General features: G+C 41.5%; 1 protein-coding gene across 1 annotated transcript in view; it reads right to left on the bottom strand.

The window, feature by feature from the left end:
• Positions 1-17,516, bottom strand: part of DGKI (diacylglycerol kinase iota) — a 167,065-nt gene that overhangs the window by 104,354 nt on the left and 45,195 nt on the right. The window contains exons 18-19 of the mRNA XM_070754972.1: positions 17,104-17,215; positions 15,655-15,854 (exon numbers count right to left, since the gene is read on the bottom strand). Of these exons, the coding sequence (XP_070611073.1) occupies positions 15,655-15,854; positions 17,104-17,215 (312 nt within the window). The remainder of the gene's footprint in view (positions 1-15,654; positions 15,855-17,103; positions 17,216-17,516) is intronic.

The following is a 17,516-nucleotide window of genomic DNA, read 5'->3' as shown; positions in this document are numbered from 1 at the left end:
ATACTACAGAGTCTGGTAGTGAGTTCCATGCATCAACTACTCGGTTATTAAAGTCATTTCCTGCAGTCGAGTTTAGAGCGGTTTACTTTAAGTTTGTATCTGTTGTGTGCTTGTGTGTTGTTGTGGTTGAAGCTAAAGTAGTCATTGACAGAAAGTTGTAGCAGATGATTTTATGGGCTATGTTTAAGTCGTGTTTATGATGACGTAGTTCTAAGCTTTCTAAACCTAGGATTGTAAGTCTAGTTGCGTAGAGTATTCTGTTGCGAGTGGAGGAGTGAAATCATGTTAATTCTAATGGGGATGGGAAGATTGTTTATTAAAGGCTGTGTGGGAAACAGGTATTCCCAAGGAAAGCAGATATCATGCTTGTGTTCTGAACCCTGTGAAGGAAAAGTGTAATATACAAACAAATCTTCTCCTTGAAAAGAAAATCACTTGGCTGTTGCTTTTTGACAACAGTTCTCCCTCAAGAACTTGAGAAAGAGTAATGTTTAGCTATGCTTCAGCCTGCATGAATTGTCTCTGGAAGCAGTGGCTGGTTATTCATCAAGGGCCTTCCTTCTCAGGTATCAAAAGAAGAAGGAAAAAAAGCAGGCTGTAATTATTTTAGACTAAATTACCCAATCTGCAAGCTTGTATTCTATCAGGTTACTAAAAAAGACTACATAAGGCCAAAGAAATTGGAACTCTTTCACCCTCCACTCACATCCAAGTAATTTCACATCAGCTATAACTAGTGATCGGCTGCCAAAATTTTTACTGCCACACTATGGGCGTGGATTATTTTGTGGGTGCGGCTTGATGGTCATGTGACCGGGTAGGAGTGGCTTGCCGGACATGTGACCAGGTGGGAGTGGCTTGACAATCAAGTGACGGGGGCCTCTTAAAGGTCATGTGACTGGGTGGGAGTGGCTTACCGACCAAGATAAGTTTTCAAATAGGTGCTTGGACTCTTTTTCAGGTGATTAAATGACATTATTTGAATAACCACACAAAGGACAAAGGATAGACAGCATTATTTGTTGAGAAGCACAGCAACATTTTAAAGTTTTATACCGAACCCTCAGATTAGGCAAGTAGCTCAATTTTCTTTAATTGCTATAAAAGTTCAATTTTGGATAATGATTAAAATGATTAAAGCATTTATGATTATGATTATATTATTTAATTATTTCCTATTTTAAAAGTAATTAAGCATCATACTAAGGTACTAGAGAAGGAAGGACAATAAAAAACTATTAAGTATTCAGTAAATAGTGCATAAACTTACTACGCCCACTGTGCCTCCCCCCCATGGGGGCAGCAGCCCATTACTGGGTATGACCCTTGCACAATTAGACTATGTACTTTCCTGCGATTACTCAGGAGCTCGGAGTTCCCACCAAACAACACTGGCACAAGTAACTTTTGCTCAGTATCAGTTTCAGGCAGGGGCGGCTGCTGGGGGTTCAGGGGGGTTCAGGAGAACCTCTAACTAAGATTTTGTGCCATTTGGAGAACCCCCGAATCCCACTCCTGGCTGGCCCCACTCACCCTTACTCCATCCTCCCAGGAGTCCCCTATTTGGATGCAAATAGGTGCAAGATGGGTGTGGAGGTTCGAGAAGGGAAAAACGGTTCACGAAGGCCACCAGCAGGTCTCTGGAGCCTGGAGAGGCAATTTTCACCCTTCTGGAGGCTCAAGGAAAGTCTCCAGAGCCTAGGGAAGGCAAAAGCATCCCACCCATCACCATGGTACAAGAGGTTGACTAGGCCACAACCAGTGAAGGGCTACCAAACTTTTTACTACCACACTGTGGGCCTGGCTTATTCAGGATGCCTGCATTTTCTTTGAACATCTTTCAGTGCAAATTGGGTGCTCTGGGGTGGAGCTCCATTTTCGCTAACCCACTGCGTTCCCCCCTGTCTGGGTAGTAGCCCACCCCTGGCCACACCCCATCATGGCCATGCCCACCCAGTAATTGGACAGAGAACCCCTTGCTAAAAATTTTGAAGCCCACCCTTGGTTTCTGGAACTGGTGGACCCATTGCATTGCTGGAAAGCATTTCCAGATGATTATAGGATTCATGCTGCATAAACTAGGGGTCTCCAACCTTAGCAACTTTAAGACTTGTGGACTTCAACTCCCAGAATTCTGGGAAATTGATTTATTGATTTTAGATTTGATTTGATCTGATTTGATTTGATTTGATTTGATTTGATTTGATTCGATTCGATTCGATTCGATTCATATGCCATACCTCTCTGAGGACTCAGGGTGGCTTACAACATATAAAAAGAATATAATACAATACAGTGGCCTAAACTCAATTAATTAAAAACTAAATAAACTGATCTAAAATCTCCAATGATATTAAAATCAATCATACCCACTCAGACAGCAACCATATATGACATTCGTCAGCCAGGGGACTATGATCTAATCGCCCCAAGCCTGGCAGTATGAGTCTTAAGACACTTGTGGAAGATTAGGAGGGTGAGGGCAGTGTGAATCTCTGGGGGAGCTAATTCCAAATGGCTGGGGCCCCCACAGAGAAGGCTCTTCCCTTGGGCCCGACCAAGCGACATTGTCGAGTTGATGGAACCTGGAGAAGGCCGACTCTGTGGGACCTGACCGGTCGCTGGGACTCATATGGAGTTGAAGTCCACAAGTCTTAAAAGTTGCCAAGGTTGGAGGCCTCTGACAGAAACCATGCAGAGAAGGAGAGGTATGGAGTCTGAAGGAAATGGATGACACTTAAAAACAGGGAAGGGAAAGACAAGTACTCACATGGTAAAAGAATCCGGGGGAGCTGAAACTCTCCTCAGGTCAACAGGTGGCACTTTTTGGATGCTAGAGGTAGCAGGAAATGAGTAGCCACAGCAGGAACAGCACAACAGGATGGAGAAACAAGGAAAAAAACCAGACAGACAGACAGACAGAGAGAAAGAGAGAAAGACAGACAACATTTAACCAAAATGAAAGGAAAGCATTACATACAAGCTCAATGGAGATGTGTGTTAAGTTCTAGGGCAGCAAACCCAAAGCCAGTGATAGATACCAGCAAGCACAATGAAAGGAAATGGTTCTGGTACCATAGCATGAGGCAGCAGAAGGGCAGAACGTAGGAGACTCTTGCAGCATGATGAAATCTTGGAAATGGCAAGAGGTGAAGGGCTTCGATAGAGAAAGGCAGAAGTTATCAGAGCAATAGCCCCAGGAACCTGATAGAGAACATCACCCAAAGTCTGACTTGGTATTTCAAATGTATTGGTATACGGACAGACTGGTGTTTTTCAATCACTGCTATAACAAGAATCCTCCAACGTGTAATCCAGAGAGTCCCCGCTAATTGATTTTAGAGGACAGGAGAGAGAAAATATAGGTACAAGGCAATAATGGGCTGCTGGTTACATGGACCGGTGAGCAGCTCCAGTTGTAAAAATTGTGCATGTGAATCCTCGGAGAGGGGCAGCATGTAAATCCAATAAATAAATAAACTGTGCATCCCTGACATGTGCATGCGCCCCCCACATGAGATTTGTGCAGCAAGCAAAACCTCACATGAGGACGTGGGCGAGAGTGAGATTTTGCCAATTTTCTGCTTTCGTACATGTGCAGAAGCAAATATATCGGCGAAAATCTCCAAAATCTCTCTCGTGCACGCATCCTCATGCAACATTTTGCTTGTTGCACATGCGCAGAAGCTGAATCTCGCACTGATGGGTGTGACACGTAGCGCCGAAGACGAGAAGCCCTTCACTGGTGCAAGGTGATGGTGAGAACCGCTGCACATATTTTGGACCCAGGCAGACTTTTGAAAAAACATTGCATTTACAGTTCATTTTACTAACAGTAAATAGCTGCTACTAGCGGTGGGCTATGAGCCAGAATGCTAAATTGCGCTCGCCGCTACAGCTTGTAAGTTCTTGTGGGACCAGCACGATTTTGGTGCTGCACCTGTGGAGGTAGCAAAATCATGGACAGAGACTCAGGTAAAACCTCGCCAAAACATGGGCACAATTTTGCTACCTCCACAGGTGCAGCAGCAAAATCGTGCTGATCCCGCAAGAACTTATGAGCCGTGGCGGCGAGCACAATTTAGCGTTCCAGCTTGTAGCCCACCGCTGGCTGCTACCATCTCAATATCAATGGATTCTCCACTTCCTCATTTGTCTCTGAAGAATTCCTTTCCCTTCACTTTCTTGTTATCAATCCAGTGGCTTTGTCATTACGATTCACAGGTTTGGATTTTGCAACAGGGACAACCAGGTTTTGGAAAAGAAACAAAAAACCAAGATGTTTTGCACATAGATCAAACAAGGCCCCAGTGGAATCAGGTGGAAGATGTCTCTGGTTTAAAGAAAGCAGGGGATACCATTTCAAACAGGGCTACAAATATGCAGCTATCTCATCCCCAGTTTGCAGGGGTATGCAACATTGGCACTCTTCATGTGATATATTAAGGCTCCTCTTCAGTAGTGGGTTCTAAAACCCTTTATTACCAGTTCACACACATGCACAAAACACTTCTGACCATGTGCAGAAGCTTCTGGACATGCACAGAAGCATCCCAGGTGGGTGGCGGAGTCTCCTGCCACCAGGACTATAGGGCCAAACCGGGAGCAACCTAGTGCTGCTCTTCCTCAGATAGGTCACATAAATAGGGTGACATAGCAGCCTTTAAAGCAAACTGCAAGAGTCCTGGGGAACCCTGCTAACCCTGCACAAAAGAAAATAACTCAGCTCCATTATATTATTTTAGGTCCATTTCTTTCTTTAAAAAAAAAAGCAAGTCTATAGAATTGCATTGTCCTTAAAATATGTTTTGAATTATACCTTTCTTAGACCAATTTAAACGTTGTGAAAATGTATGTATTTTTAACAAGTGATTTTATGATTGCTTACCCATATCTGAAAATAGAAAATCCCATATGGAGTACATATAGTCCTCAGTTAATGCCTTTCATTAAGTCCAGAATTACAGTTGTAAGTTATTGAGGTCATAAGCAGAACGCCAAGCAACTGATTTTACGGCCCTTTTTTTGCAGTGGTTGTAAAGCGAATCGTTTTATCCAATGGGGATTGCTTTTACCAGGAGTCATTGTTGGAAACCAGCAAAAAAAAAACACAGCCAGACTGCAATATATTGCAAAAAGCCATAACAGTGAAGATGTTGCCCAGGGCCCAAAATGTGATCCCTTGACCACAGCAGGAATGTGCAACCGTTCGACCTTCAAAATCAGGTCATAAGTACCTTTGGGGAGTCGGTCATAATTTTGAGCGATCACTGAGGAGCCAGTTGTTAAGCAAGGACAACATGCATTTACATGTTTGCATTCCTTTTGAAGAGACCCAATAAAATATTTATTGTAGGCTCTGAAATTGGACAAGAAAAAAAATTGCTCTCTCTCTCTCTCTCTCTCCCTCCCCCTCTTTTTCTCCCACATATATGTATGAAGATCAGCTGGAGCTGTGCACTGTCCTTACAAATCTAAATAATTAATAAATAAATAAATAAATAAATAAATAAATAAATAAATAGATAAATAAATAAATAAATAAATAAATTACTTGCAACACCAATACCAATAGTCCTCAACTTACAACAATTCATTTAGTAACTGTTCAAATTTACAACAGCACTGAAAAAAATGTGACTTATGACCGTTTTTAACAATTACAAACTTTGCACCCCCTTCTGGGGAAAAGAAAGGAAAATAAAGGAGAATGAAGAGGGAAGGAAAAAGAAGAAATGGGAGGGAGGGAGGAAGGGAGGAAGGGAAGGAGGAAGGGAGGAAAGAAGGAAGGGAGGAAGAGAGGGAGGGGGGACAGAGGGAGGAAGGGAGGAGCGAAGGAAGGAGGGAGGGAGAGAGGAAGGGAGGGAGGGAGGAGGGAGGAGCGAAGGAAGGAAGGAGGGAGAGAGGAAGGGAGGGAGGAGGGAGGGAGGATATAATGAGAGGGAGGGAGGATCTGAGGGAAATCCTGCCTTAGCATGTGGCCACCACAGGTACCACCAACATGAGTGACGTCAAGCTGGCTACACCAACCATGGCCATGCCCACCCTGACCCTCCAAGATCAAACACAACACTGATGTGGCCCTAAATGAAATCGAGTTTGACACCCCTGCCTTTGATTATTTCACAACTTGTACAACAAGTCACACTGAAGAGGATCTGGTTTCAATCCATTAGCACTAGGAATATAAAATTACATTATCCAGAATGCTCATTGTTCACTCAAATTATAAGGGACTTCTCATCCCCTTTCTTGTTCAATTAAAACTAATCAGACTTACAAATACAAGAGCAGTTTACACCGGATATAAAAGGGGAATGTGAGAACTTTGGAGAAATGCAAAGAATATTTCATGTGCAACCTTTTTCTGCTTGATGTTGAGTCAAAATGGCTTGTTGCCATCAAACTTAATTCCCTCTCCCCTTTAATTTAAGTCAAGTTCGGTAAATTATAACTTAGAGTAGGAACAAGATATAGTTGAAAGAAAATTGGAAAAAAATCCATAATTAAAACTAAACATTTTTCAATGAAAAGTATCATTTGCAGATTTCTATAACTCTAACTTGGATTTCTTAGACAAAGGGATAGTTTTTAATATCGCCGTTCTAAGCCTCATTCCATAATGGGTAGATTTTAAAACCAAATACACATAATTAATCTCCTCTTTTGATTTTGTTACTCAAAAAAAAAATCACTCTTCAAACTTTGGTCTTAAGCTCTTGGCCACCTAATGAGAAGGAAGGAGATGTTGGAGATGTTGACTCTGGTGATTGACGAGGCTTCGGACAGGTTTCAAGACAAACAGCTCTTTTTTAAACTATGTACAAGATCTAACAAGGAGCCAGTCTGACAGCTAGCCATTTTATAAGGAGCTGTCAGATGGGTCAGACAATCAGTGGCCTCCATATTCCCACCTGAATAGAGGACCTGGTTGTAGCCAGGCAGTCTGGATATCTAATGATGTTATCTAAGAAATCTAAGAATCTAATGCTGGGAACCATTGAGGGCAAAAGAAGAAGGGACGATAAAGAATTTCGTGACTATATGGAGTCACTGAAGTAGTTGGCATGAGCTTAAATGGACTCCAGGGGATAGTAGAGGACAGAAAAGCCTGGAGGAACTTTGTCCAAGGGTTTGCGATGGGTCAGACATGACTTCATGACTGACTAACAACAACAACAATTTTGTGCTGCTAATGAATGTTGTTCCCACTTTAAGCTAGCCAAAATTTCTTCTGTTTGACCAATAAAAGAGTACAAAATTCAGAAACTAGCTGTGCACAAACACACGCGCACACGTACACACCGTCATTCTTCCCTCATAATGTTTGTTTTTCAAAGGGAAGGAGGAAATTGCTGTACAGCTCAAGGAAAATTCAGTGCACTGCGTAGCAGCTGTGAAAAAGGCAAATTCCATGCTAAGATTGTTAAAGGAGGGATTGAAAATAGAACGGCAGATGTTATATGCATGTTCTTATAAAAATTTATCGCACATACAGTACACGTTTACTGTACTTCGCATTGCTCTGTTAGCAAATTGGAAGAAGTGGGCAACAAAAATGATCAGAGGTCATGAACAACCTCTCTACAGGAAGAGGGTAGAATGTCTGGGAATGCTGAGCTTGGAAGAAAAAGTGATGGATGGGAACATTAATAAGTATATAAAATATAACATTAATAAGTATATAAAATCCTAGTATATAAAATACTAGGAGAAAATGGACAGAGGTAACTATGCATTTATCTATCATATTGATACCTCAATGCAATTGTACACAGACTTATAAAGGTGGAAGCTTTTCCCCTTTTAACTTTTAGGCCATTTTTTTTTAATTAAAAAAAAACCCACCTCTTTTTCATACATTACACAAATTCATGAGCAGATGATACACTAACTTGGCTGGGTTTAAAACAGGATTGGATAACTGATGGGAGACAAACCTACTGTGGAATCTTCAATTGAATATTACATATTATCCATTCCGAGTCCTCAGAGAAGGGCAGCATACAAATCTAATGAATAATAATAATAATAATAATAATAATAATAATAATTATTATTATTATTATTATTATTATTATTATTATTATTATTATTATCATCATTATCTCCTTATTGGGGGTAATACAAGTTGGAGAAAAGTACTGTTAGGAGAAAATGCAGGTGTCAGCCCGGAATCCATTTGATCGATCGATCGATCGATTGATTGATTGATTGATTGATTGATTGGATTTATATGCTGCTCCTCTCCGAGGACTCAGGGCGGCTCACAACATATTAAAAAAAAATGTGCATCGAAATCCATTTAATTAAAGTTAAGAATTAAAATCTAACAACCAGAAACCCAATTAAAATACACACGTATCTGTTCAATCAACAAACCCACAATAACATTCATTGGCTGGGGGACAAGAATCTAATGATCCCAAGCATGGTGGCATAGATGAGTCTTTAGACTCTTACGAAAGGCGAGGAGGGTGGGGGCAGTATGAATTTTTGGGGGGAGCTGATTCCAGAGGGCCGGGGCTCCCACAGAGAAGGCTCTTCCCCTAGGTTCCACTAAGAGACATTATCTAGTTGACAGAACCTGTAGAAGGTTGACTCTGTGGGACCTATGGAATATGTAGCCAAAATAACATTCTTTCCCATGGGAGCCAAGGACATTCTACCAGGTGTTGGAGGAGTGTGGATAAGAGCAAGCTGGAGCTGAGACTATGACCCGATTGAGCCATGTGATGGACTTGTGACCTGGGGACAAGAATTTGGGGTTTTGATTTGGGTGGGGAAAACTCTGGGTCCTTCAGAGTTGAGTTTTCACCAGCTGTGCCAATATAACACTCCTAATAAATTCATACTTTGAGGAAACCCTAGGCCTCAGAATTTTGATTGCTTTGGGCTTATTCACTGGATCTCTTCGAGTCTTTGGAGCGGGGTGGCATAGAAATCCAATCAATAAATCAATAAATCAATCTCTGACAACAAGTAGTCTTCAATTACAAGCACAAGTAACTCAAACATTTCTGTTTCTAAGTGAGATATTTATTAAGTAAGTTTTGCCCCATTTCATGACTTTTCTTACCATATTAATTTAGCAAAACATCGCTTGGTGACATAGTTGTTAAGTGAATCTGGTTTCTTCATTGACTTTGCTTGTCAGAAGGTCTCACATGACTCCGGGCAGTATTGGATTCCTACCCAGTACGGGCAACACTGCACAGCGGTAGAAAAATGGGAGCTGCACGCACAGCTTCGGGTGTCCAGTGTGCGCGCACACATGTCCCAGTGATATTTTGCTTCTCTGCATGCTCAGAAAGCAAAATCTCATGAGGGGACACATGCGCTAGAGAGATTTTGGTGATTTTTTGTTTTCACACATGCGCGGAAGCAAGAGAAATCACAGAAATCTCTCTCTCATGGGTGTCCCCGCATGAGATCTCACTGGGACATGTGTGCGCATGCATGTGCATTCTGGACACCAGAAGCAGTGGGAGCATCAACCCCCTCCTCCGGGACACTGCAGCCGTCATAAATGTCAGACAGTTGTCAAGCATTTGAATGTAAAACCAATACATTTGAATGCATTTGAATGCATTTGATTTAAATACATTCCAGGTAGATGCTGCAATGGTCCTAAGTGTGAAGAAATTCAATTCAATTCAATTTATTAGATTTGTATGCCGCCCCTCTCCGAAGACTCGGGGTGGCTCACAACAGTAATAAAAAACAGTATAACAATGGAACAAATCTAATAATAAAATTATATAAAACGCCCAACAATTTAAAAACCATACAGCGCATACATACCAAACATAATTCCCCCATGCCTGGCGATATAGGTGGGTCTTGAGTAACTTGCGAAAGACAAGGAGGGTGGGGGCCATTCTAATCTACGGGGGGAGTTGATTCCAGAGGGCCGGGGCCGCCACAGAGAAGGCTCTTCCCCTGGGGACCATCAAACAACATTGTTTGGTCAACGGGACCCAGAGAAGGCCAACTCTGTGAGACCTTATCGGCCACTGGGATTCATGCGGTAAATGGTCAATAAGTCAATTTTTTTCAGTGCCATTGTAACTTTGAACGGTCACTAAATGAACTGTTGTAAGTTGAGGACTACCTGCATCTTCCTATCTCCCACTTGCAAACCTCCAAAAGGCACTATGAAAAAATAATTGGGCCTTAGCCTGAGCAACGGGCCTTCCCGTATGTTCTCTTCCCAGGGTCACAGGCGGCTATCGCCAATCTCAGGTCGCTTCAAAGCTTATGTGTGAAACAGGAGGTTGTCTTTTGATCAGAAAATAAATGACTTTTTGTGAAGCTGGATGCTGATAATATAGCACTTTCCTCTTCAAAGTGACATTCCGATTATGTATCAGATCTGTATCTCCAGTCTGCTAAAATTGCACTATTGTCACTACAAAGCCAATTTTCATTTATTTCATTCATCACCACATTTTTTTCCCTCCTAGAAATAGCGGGAAGTGAACGGCACCTCATTCTTTTGCTGGATTAATTCAGTCCGAGGCAGAACATAAAGGGACACAAAAGATAAAAGCCATAAATAAACATATTTTTTCTTCCTTCTGTGGATGCAAACATAGAGATTGGTGGCACTTAAATCTTTTTTCTGGACCAAATTAACTATGCAAAAATTGCTTATCGATATGCAAGTACACATTCACACTTGTAAATGAATTCAGAGTTTGTAAGGAAATCGGCAGTTCTCAAATTGCATGTGGTTTATTAACAGATTGCATATGGTTTATTAAGAGAAATCCTGGCTTCCCTAATTGTATGATTCCTTTAGTTCTTTTCTTCAGAAAATCAAGGTTTTTAAATGCAATTAATTTTCCTAATTTATGGAATTTTATGGAAGTCCAAACAATGTCACCCTCTATTCATAAGCATCCATACTTCTATCTTTTTCTTTCCAGAATAAAAAATCCATTGTAGAAGACCACTGTGGATAGGATGGCTGCACAATGCAACTTAATTAGCAGTGCAAGCAGGAATCTTGTCTAAAAATACTTATGTGTGAAACACCATAGGCTGAAGGACTTCAAGGATTTGCAAATGTCTTTGAATGTCCTTCAATTGTTTTCAACCTTTTATTTGAGCTCTGGCAAAGAGACATTGCAAATGCACCAATTTCCCATCCTAAAGGTTCTTAGGACAAACTTTCAAGACAAATGATAAGATGAATCACTGGTATGTGTAGCATAACCTGCTCACATTTATAGCAACTCCAGATTATATATAAACATAGTTAGTTCTCTGCAGGAGGGGTGTCAAATTCAATTTCTTTGAGGGCCAAAGCAGCATTGTAGTTCTCTGCAGGCCGGCCAGGGGGAGGGAAAGATGGGATGGATGCAGTCATGGGCCCCTCCCTACATGGGAGTGAGCCATCAGTATGACTGATAAATTTCAGTCCGGGAATGGCACAACAAATAGATTCCCAGCCAAAATCGATGGTTTTTTGCTTCTGCACATGCGTGAAATTCAATTCAATTCAATTTATTAGATTTGTATGCCGCCCCTCTCCGAAGACTCGGGGCGGCTCACAACAATAATAAAAACAATATTCCAGCGAAAACAAATCTAATATTAAAAAGCACATAAAACCCTATCATATTTTTAAAAAGCAAACAACATATACATACCCAAACATAAATATTTTAAAAAGCCTGGGGGAAAAGCCTGGGGAGACACCCTGGGGGAAAGGTGTCTCAACTCCCCCATGCCTGGCGGTATAGATGGATCTTGAGTAATTTACAAAAGACAAGGAGTGTGGGGGCAGTTCTAATCTCCAGGGGGAATTGATTCCAGAGGGCCGGGGCTGCCACAGAGAAGGCTCTTTCCCTGGGGCCCGCCAAATGACATTGTTTGGTCGACGGGAACCGGAGAAGGCCAACTCTGTGGGACCTTATTGGTCGCTGGGATTCGTGCGGTAGCAGGCGGTTCTGGAGGTACTCTGGTCCAATGCCATGCAGGGCTTTAAAGGTCATAACCAACACTTTGAATTGTGACCGGAAACTGATCGGCAGCCAATGCAGGCCACAGAGTGTTGCAGAAACGTGGGCAAATCTAGGAAGCCCCACGATGGCTCTCGCGGCCGTGTTCTGCATGATCTGAAGTTTCCGAACACTTTTCAGAGGTAGCCCCATGTAGAGAGCGTTGCAGTAATTGAACCTCGAGGTGATGACGGCATGAGCGACTGTGAGCAGTGACTCCCTGTCCAAATAGGGCCGCAACTGGTGCACCAGGCGGACCTGGGCAAAAGTAAAAATACCAACGAAAATAGCCAAAATCTCACAAGATTTGACTTGCACTTGTCGGGAGTGCGTGTGCCTGTGCCGGCTGCTAAGGATCGTCTGGTTAGCATGTTAAGTGGCTGCCCAATACTGGATGGATGCCTCCTGCAGCCAAAACAGGCCCTTTGCGCCACCCTCCACCAGGCGTTTTGGCAGGCGAAGTGTTGCAGGAGGCCGTCCAGGCTGAAAATTGGCTGTATCGGGGCTGTGCACGCCCCATCCCATGGGACATTTTGGCTCCACTGCAGTGATGGGATTCAAAAGTATTTACTACCAGTTCTGTGGGCAGAATTCTGATCATTCTCCATTCCTTGTTCAATATCCTGGTTTATTTTGATATGCCAATTAATACATGGCCTCCCCTATTAGGATATTCATTGAATCAGATCTAATTTACTTATAAAAGTTTCAAGTTTAAGCATTGTTTTGCGTCTGATGATTTTCAGAATTCAGTACCATTGGTCACAGTATTCTTTTGGACAAGTATTTCTCAACCTTGGCTAATTTGGGATATGTGGATATTCCTCAGCCAACATGCTGGGTCGCTAGGACATGACAATCATTTGATGACGATCAGTCGATTAATTGAGCTTTCAATGTTTGGGTTTTAATTGGTGTGAGGTTGATTTCAGCTTATGTTTTATTTTTCCATTATGCTGTAAATAGCCAAGGGTCTTCAAAAACCAACAGCATATCAATACTGTTAATTAATAATAAAATAAACATAAACACAATCTGCCATTAATAATTACATAGTTGTGCATAATTTGCATAGTGAATGCTAAATGTATATATTGCATTCAACAAATAAATGATAAAATATAATAACTGTTTACTACTAAAACTCACACCCCTTTCCAAGTTACAGTTATTTCAACAAAAACTCATATTTCATTGACAATGAATGTCTCCACACAATTTTGGAGAAGCTAATGGTTGGAGATGCAGTGGACATTATTAGTTAATATGCTATTATTGCTCCCTTTGGAAGAAAGGAATTTGACATATTATTTTTGTTCTGACAGATCCACTGGTTTTGCAAATGTTCATATTCGTTTTAATTATGCAGAAATGCTTTTTTTGACTAGATATTTTGTGAGGCTTTTAAACAATTGGACTGCAAATAGTAGTTTGTATGGATCATTTTCCATTTTTATCATACATTTAAGTGACTTAAATGTGAATCTAATTATATAAGACGGCATAAATGTTTATGTGAAACTATCTTTCATTAGCATATGAAAGTTTTAAGTACTGGGAGTCTCTTTTCCCCCTTTTCTTTTTCCCTTTTATGCATATAAAATAAATATTTTAAAAGCTTGTGTCTCTTTTAATCAAATCTGCTTCTCTTTTGTTTTCTTTATTAGCATTTCCTCCCTCAGCCAAAGAAGTTGGAATCAGGATATATGTGCATAAAACTGGTGGAAACTTGTAGGAGAAATTATTTAAAATAAAAGTTGTTGATGTTTTTTCCCTGAACCAGGAAAAGAGTTTATACTTGGATCCTCTACCTGAACTCTCTCTCACCCTTTCTCCTTGTTGGCTTAGCTACCTGTGGAAGGACTAGGACCATGATGCTGAATCTATGGCAAGCGGAGCCATATCGGAGGACACACCAGATTTGGTAGGTTCCATCTCCAACGCGCATGCGCGCATTGGCCAGATGATTTTCAGCCTGTCCATCTTGGGTTTCCAGATTTGGTTGCATTTCTGAATGCATGCTCTTTTTTGTACTCCAGAAGACTCCTGAACCGTCTGAAGTGCAAAAAAAACGCACAACAGCAAACCGGAAGTGTGTTTTTCCAAACTTCCGGTTTGCCTGTTGGGTCATTTTTTTTCACCTGCAGGGCTTCAGAAAGGCCTTTGTGCATGTGCAGGGGCCAGTGCAGAGGGAGGTGCACATGTGAGGGGGCGGAGTGAAGAGCTGTGAGCATGTGCATGCATGCCAGCATCCCCCCACACACATCCCTTTTGGCACATGAACCAAAAAAGGTTCGCCATCCCTGGACTAGGATGAAAAGTGTCATGGCATATGTTGTAATATAATTATGCAAATGACCTGAATTCTATTATTTGCATAACTGTCCCAAAGATGCTTTTTCAAAAGGCAACTGGGCTTTCTTTTTCCTTGAAGACATTTCGCTTCTCATCCAAGAAGCTTCTGGATGAGAAGATAAACATTTTCCATGGGTGGAAAAACACTTTTGGGACAACCATGACCTAGACGGCTGAGAATTTCCATAGATTGCGCAGAAGCAAAAAAAAAATCACTGAAATATCTCCCGCGCTCTTGTCCCCTTGCAAGATTTTGCTTTCTGCGCATGCGCAGAAGCATAATCATGCTGGAATGCCACACACACACACAAGAGAAGAGAAGCTGTGCGCATGGTACACCATTAGCAGCGGTAATCGAAGCCTGCTCCTGCATGGATGGCAATAAGTTGCTTACCTTATTAGACTGGAGATATACAGTACTGCACAAAGGGTCAAACTTTATGTTCCCGTTTTTCAGAAAGTTACTGACTCATGCTCATATTGGAGCAATCTAGTCATTCATATTAGCCTTTTTTTGTCTTTTAAATCAAGAGACTGGAAAGATGTGATCATGCGTCCATGACAACAGATTTATAGCAAAGGACTTCACATCTATGGTATACACATGAGTTAGCATGCCGAGCCCAAAAACGGGGTGCACAACAAACAAAAACTATTTCATTTCAAGAGACTTAAAGCATAACTGGAAACTTTCATTCAGCCCAGGAGAGACCCTCATGGGAAATAGAAATTAAAAGAAAGAGACTGGTGTGATTAATTGCTATCAGAGATTCATTTTTGCAAGGTCAGTTCTGAAAATTTTGTTGCGTGGCCTCTTCTATCTTTAGGGAAGCTGCAAGATACTTAATATGGAGCATGGCAGTCATGGAGCCTTGGTGGTGCAGTGGTTAGAGTACAGTACTTCAAGATACTTCTGCTGATCACTGGCTGCCAGCAGTTTGGCAGATCGAATCTCACCAGGCTCAACGTTGACTCAGCCTTTCATCCTTCCAAGGTCACTAAAATGAGGACCCAGATTGTTGGGGGCAATAGACTGACTCTCTGTAAACCGCTTAGAAAGTGCTGTAAAGCATTGTGAAGTGGTATATAAGTCTAAATGCTATTGCTAAATTCTATTACAGGAGATGGGACAAGCTTTGAGAAAAACAATTATCCACACAACGTTATACAGATTCAGCATAGTTGTTACATCCTTAATTCATTCCCAACTGCAATGGCAGCTTCACCTCGCATTTCTGACACGTCACGTTTAAGCTTTGCCTGTCCCCAAAAGCACATGTAACCAACTTACTCATTGAGCAAAGGCATGGATGTTCTTCTCTTGCTTTTCTGCACCATATTGGCCTGATTCCTAAGGGAGATTCGGATAAGCGATGGAGCTAGCCGACATGGTTCACCATCCACTTGCATGGGGATGGACTTATAGGTTAGTAGAGTCACTTCCCGACACTGATGTAACCTCTCTCCATGACCTCCTACTTGAAGAGCAGCCTTTCCATGACATAAAGGAGGAGAAAAGAGAAGAAATGTTATATCTAGATCTTTCTTTCTTCCTTTCTTCCCTTTCCAAAATAAAAGAAAGTTTTAAAAGATTCTTAGATGGTGTGCAAAATTCTTGCCTTATCTTAAATAGAAGATGGCCAAATTGTCTGGCCAATATCCCACTTTTCATTACAGACTTATCTTGCTAATAGCCTACAGCAGTCTGTCTTCAATTCAGTCTTGACACCATGAGATAAATCCTCCTAAGGGCTTTTTATTTTCCCCACAACAGTAGGAAAACAAGAAATCTACAGTACTTCATCCATTGTTGAAATTGGGAGAGATTAAATGTGGGAGATATTTTCATGGAAAGAGGGACAATCTTTTCAGAAATCATTGCTCCTTGCAGTAGCCTCATCTGCCACATCTCAAAACCAGTAAGGAAGAAGAAAAATATCAAGTACAGAGAGAAGAATCAGTTGCATACAAACAATTTTTCCATTGTTTCCTTAAATTGGCAAATCTATCCAATACAGATACATACCAAATGCATAATGTTCATTGCCAATTGCCATTTATTTATTATTTATTTATTTATTTATTTATTTATTACTTGGATTTGTATGCCGCCCCTCTCCGAAGACTCGGGGCGGCTCACAACATGTAAAAAGACAAATCATAAGTAATCAACAATTTAAAATTTTAAAGATTTAAAAAACCCCACAAACTAACAGACTCACACACAAGCATACCATATATAAATTCAACGTGCCCAGGGGGGGGGATGTTTCAATTCCCCCATGCCTGACGGCAAAGGTGGGTTTTAAGAAGTTTACGGAAGGCAGGAAGAGTAGGGGCAGTTCTAATCTCCGGGGGGAGTTGGTTCCAGAGGGCCGGTGCCGCCACAGAGAAGGCTCTTCCCCTGGGGCCCGCCAACCGACATTGCTTAGTTGACGGGACCCGGAGAAGGCCCACTCTGTGGGACCTAATTGGTCGCTGGGATTCGTGCGGCAGGAGGCGGTCTCGGAGATATTCTGGTCCAGTGCCATGAAGGGCTTTAAAGGTCATAACCAACACTTTGAATTGTGACCGGAAACTGATCGGCAGCCAGTGCAGACTGCGGAGTGATGGTGAAACATGGGCATACTGGGTAAGCCCATGACGGCTCTCGCAGCTGCATTTAATTCATTTTGCTCTGATTGACTGATTAGCATTGTAACTAATATGAAAACAAATGTATGTGTAAAAAAATACCCACCAAGGATGCCATGGTGAATCCAATAACCTCAATGTAACCATCATCGTGTCTCTGAGGTTCAAATTCTCGATGGTCTCCTGGATTACCCCAGGGCATTGTGCCAGCACAGTACCTATAGAAAGAAGTTGAAGCTGTAAGGACATCAGTGAACATTCAGCCAATTTTATCTTTAGCAGAAACTTATATAATCAAACACATATGTGGCTTTGTTTAAATGTTCAAATGCCCTTCAAATGCTACCCACCTTTAATCCAAAGTAATAATCGTCATTGCTTTCCTCTTATTCTAACAAAATAAGCACATGCATTGATATGCTTATCTGTGGTTCTATAGTAAATTCCTAACTACCCGAGAGGCTCCCAAACTTCTATTTTGTAATAAATTGAAGATGACTGTATGCATAGTATAGCCAA

This window comes from Erythrolamprus reginae, chromosome 6 (assembly GCF_031021105.1).
Source record: "Erythrolamprus reginae isolate rEryReg1 chromosome 6, rEryReg1.hap1, whole genome shotgun sequence".
Taxonomy (NCBI): domain Eukaryota; kingdom Metazoa; phylum Chordata; class Lepidosauria; order Squamata; family Dipsadidae; genus Erythrolamprus; species Erythrolamprus reginae.
This window is presented reverse-complemented; position numbering and strand designations above follow the sequence as displayed.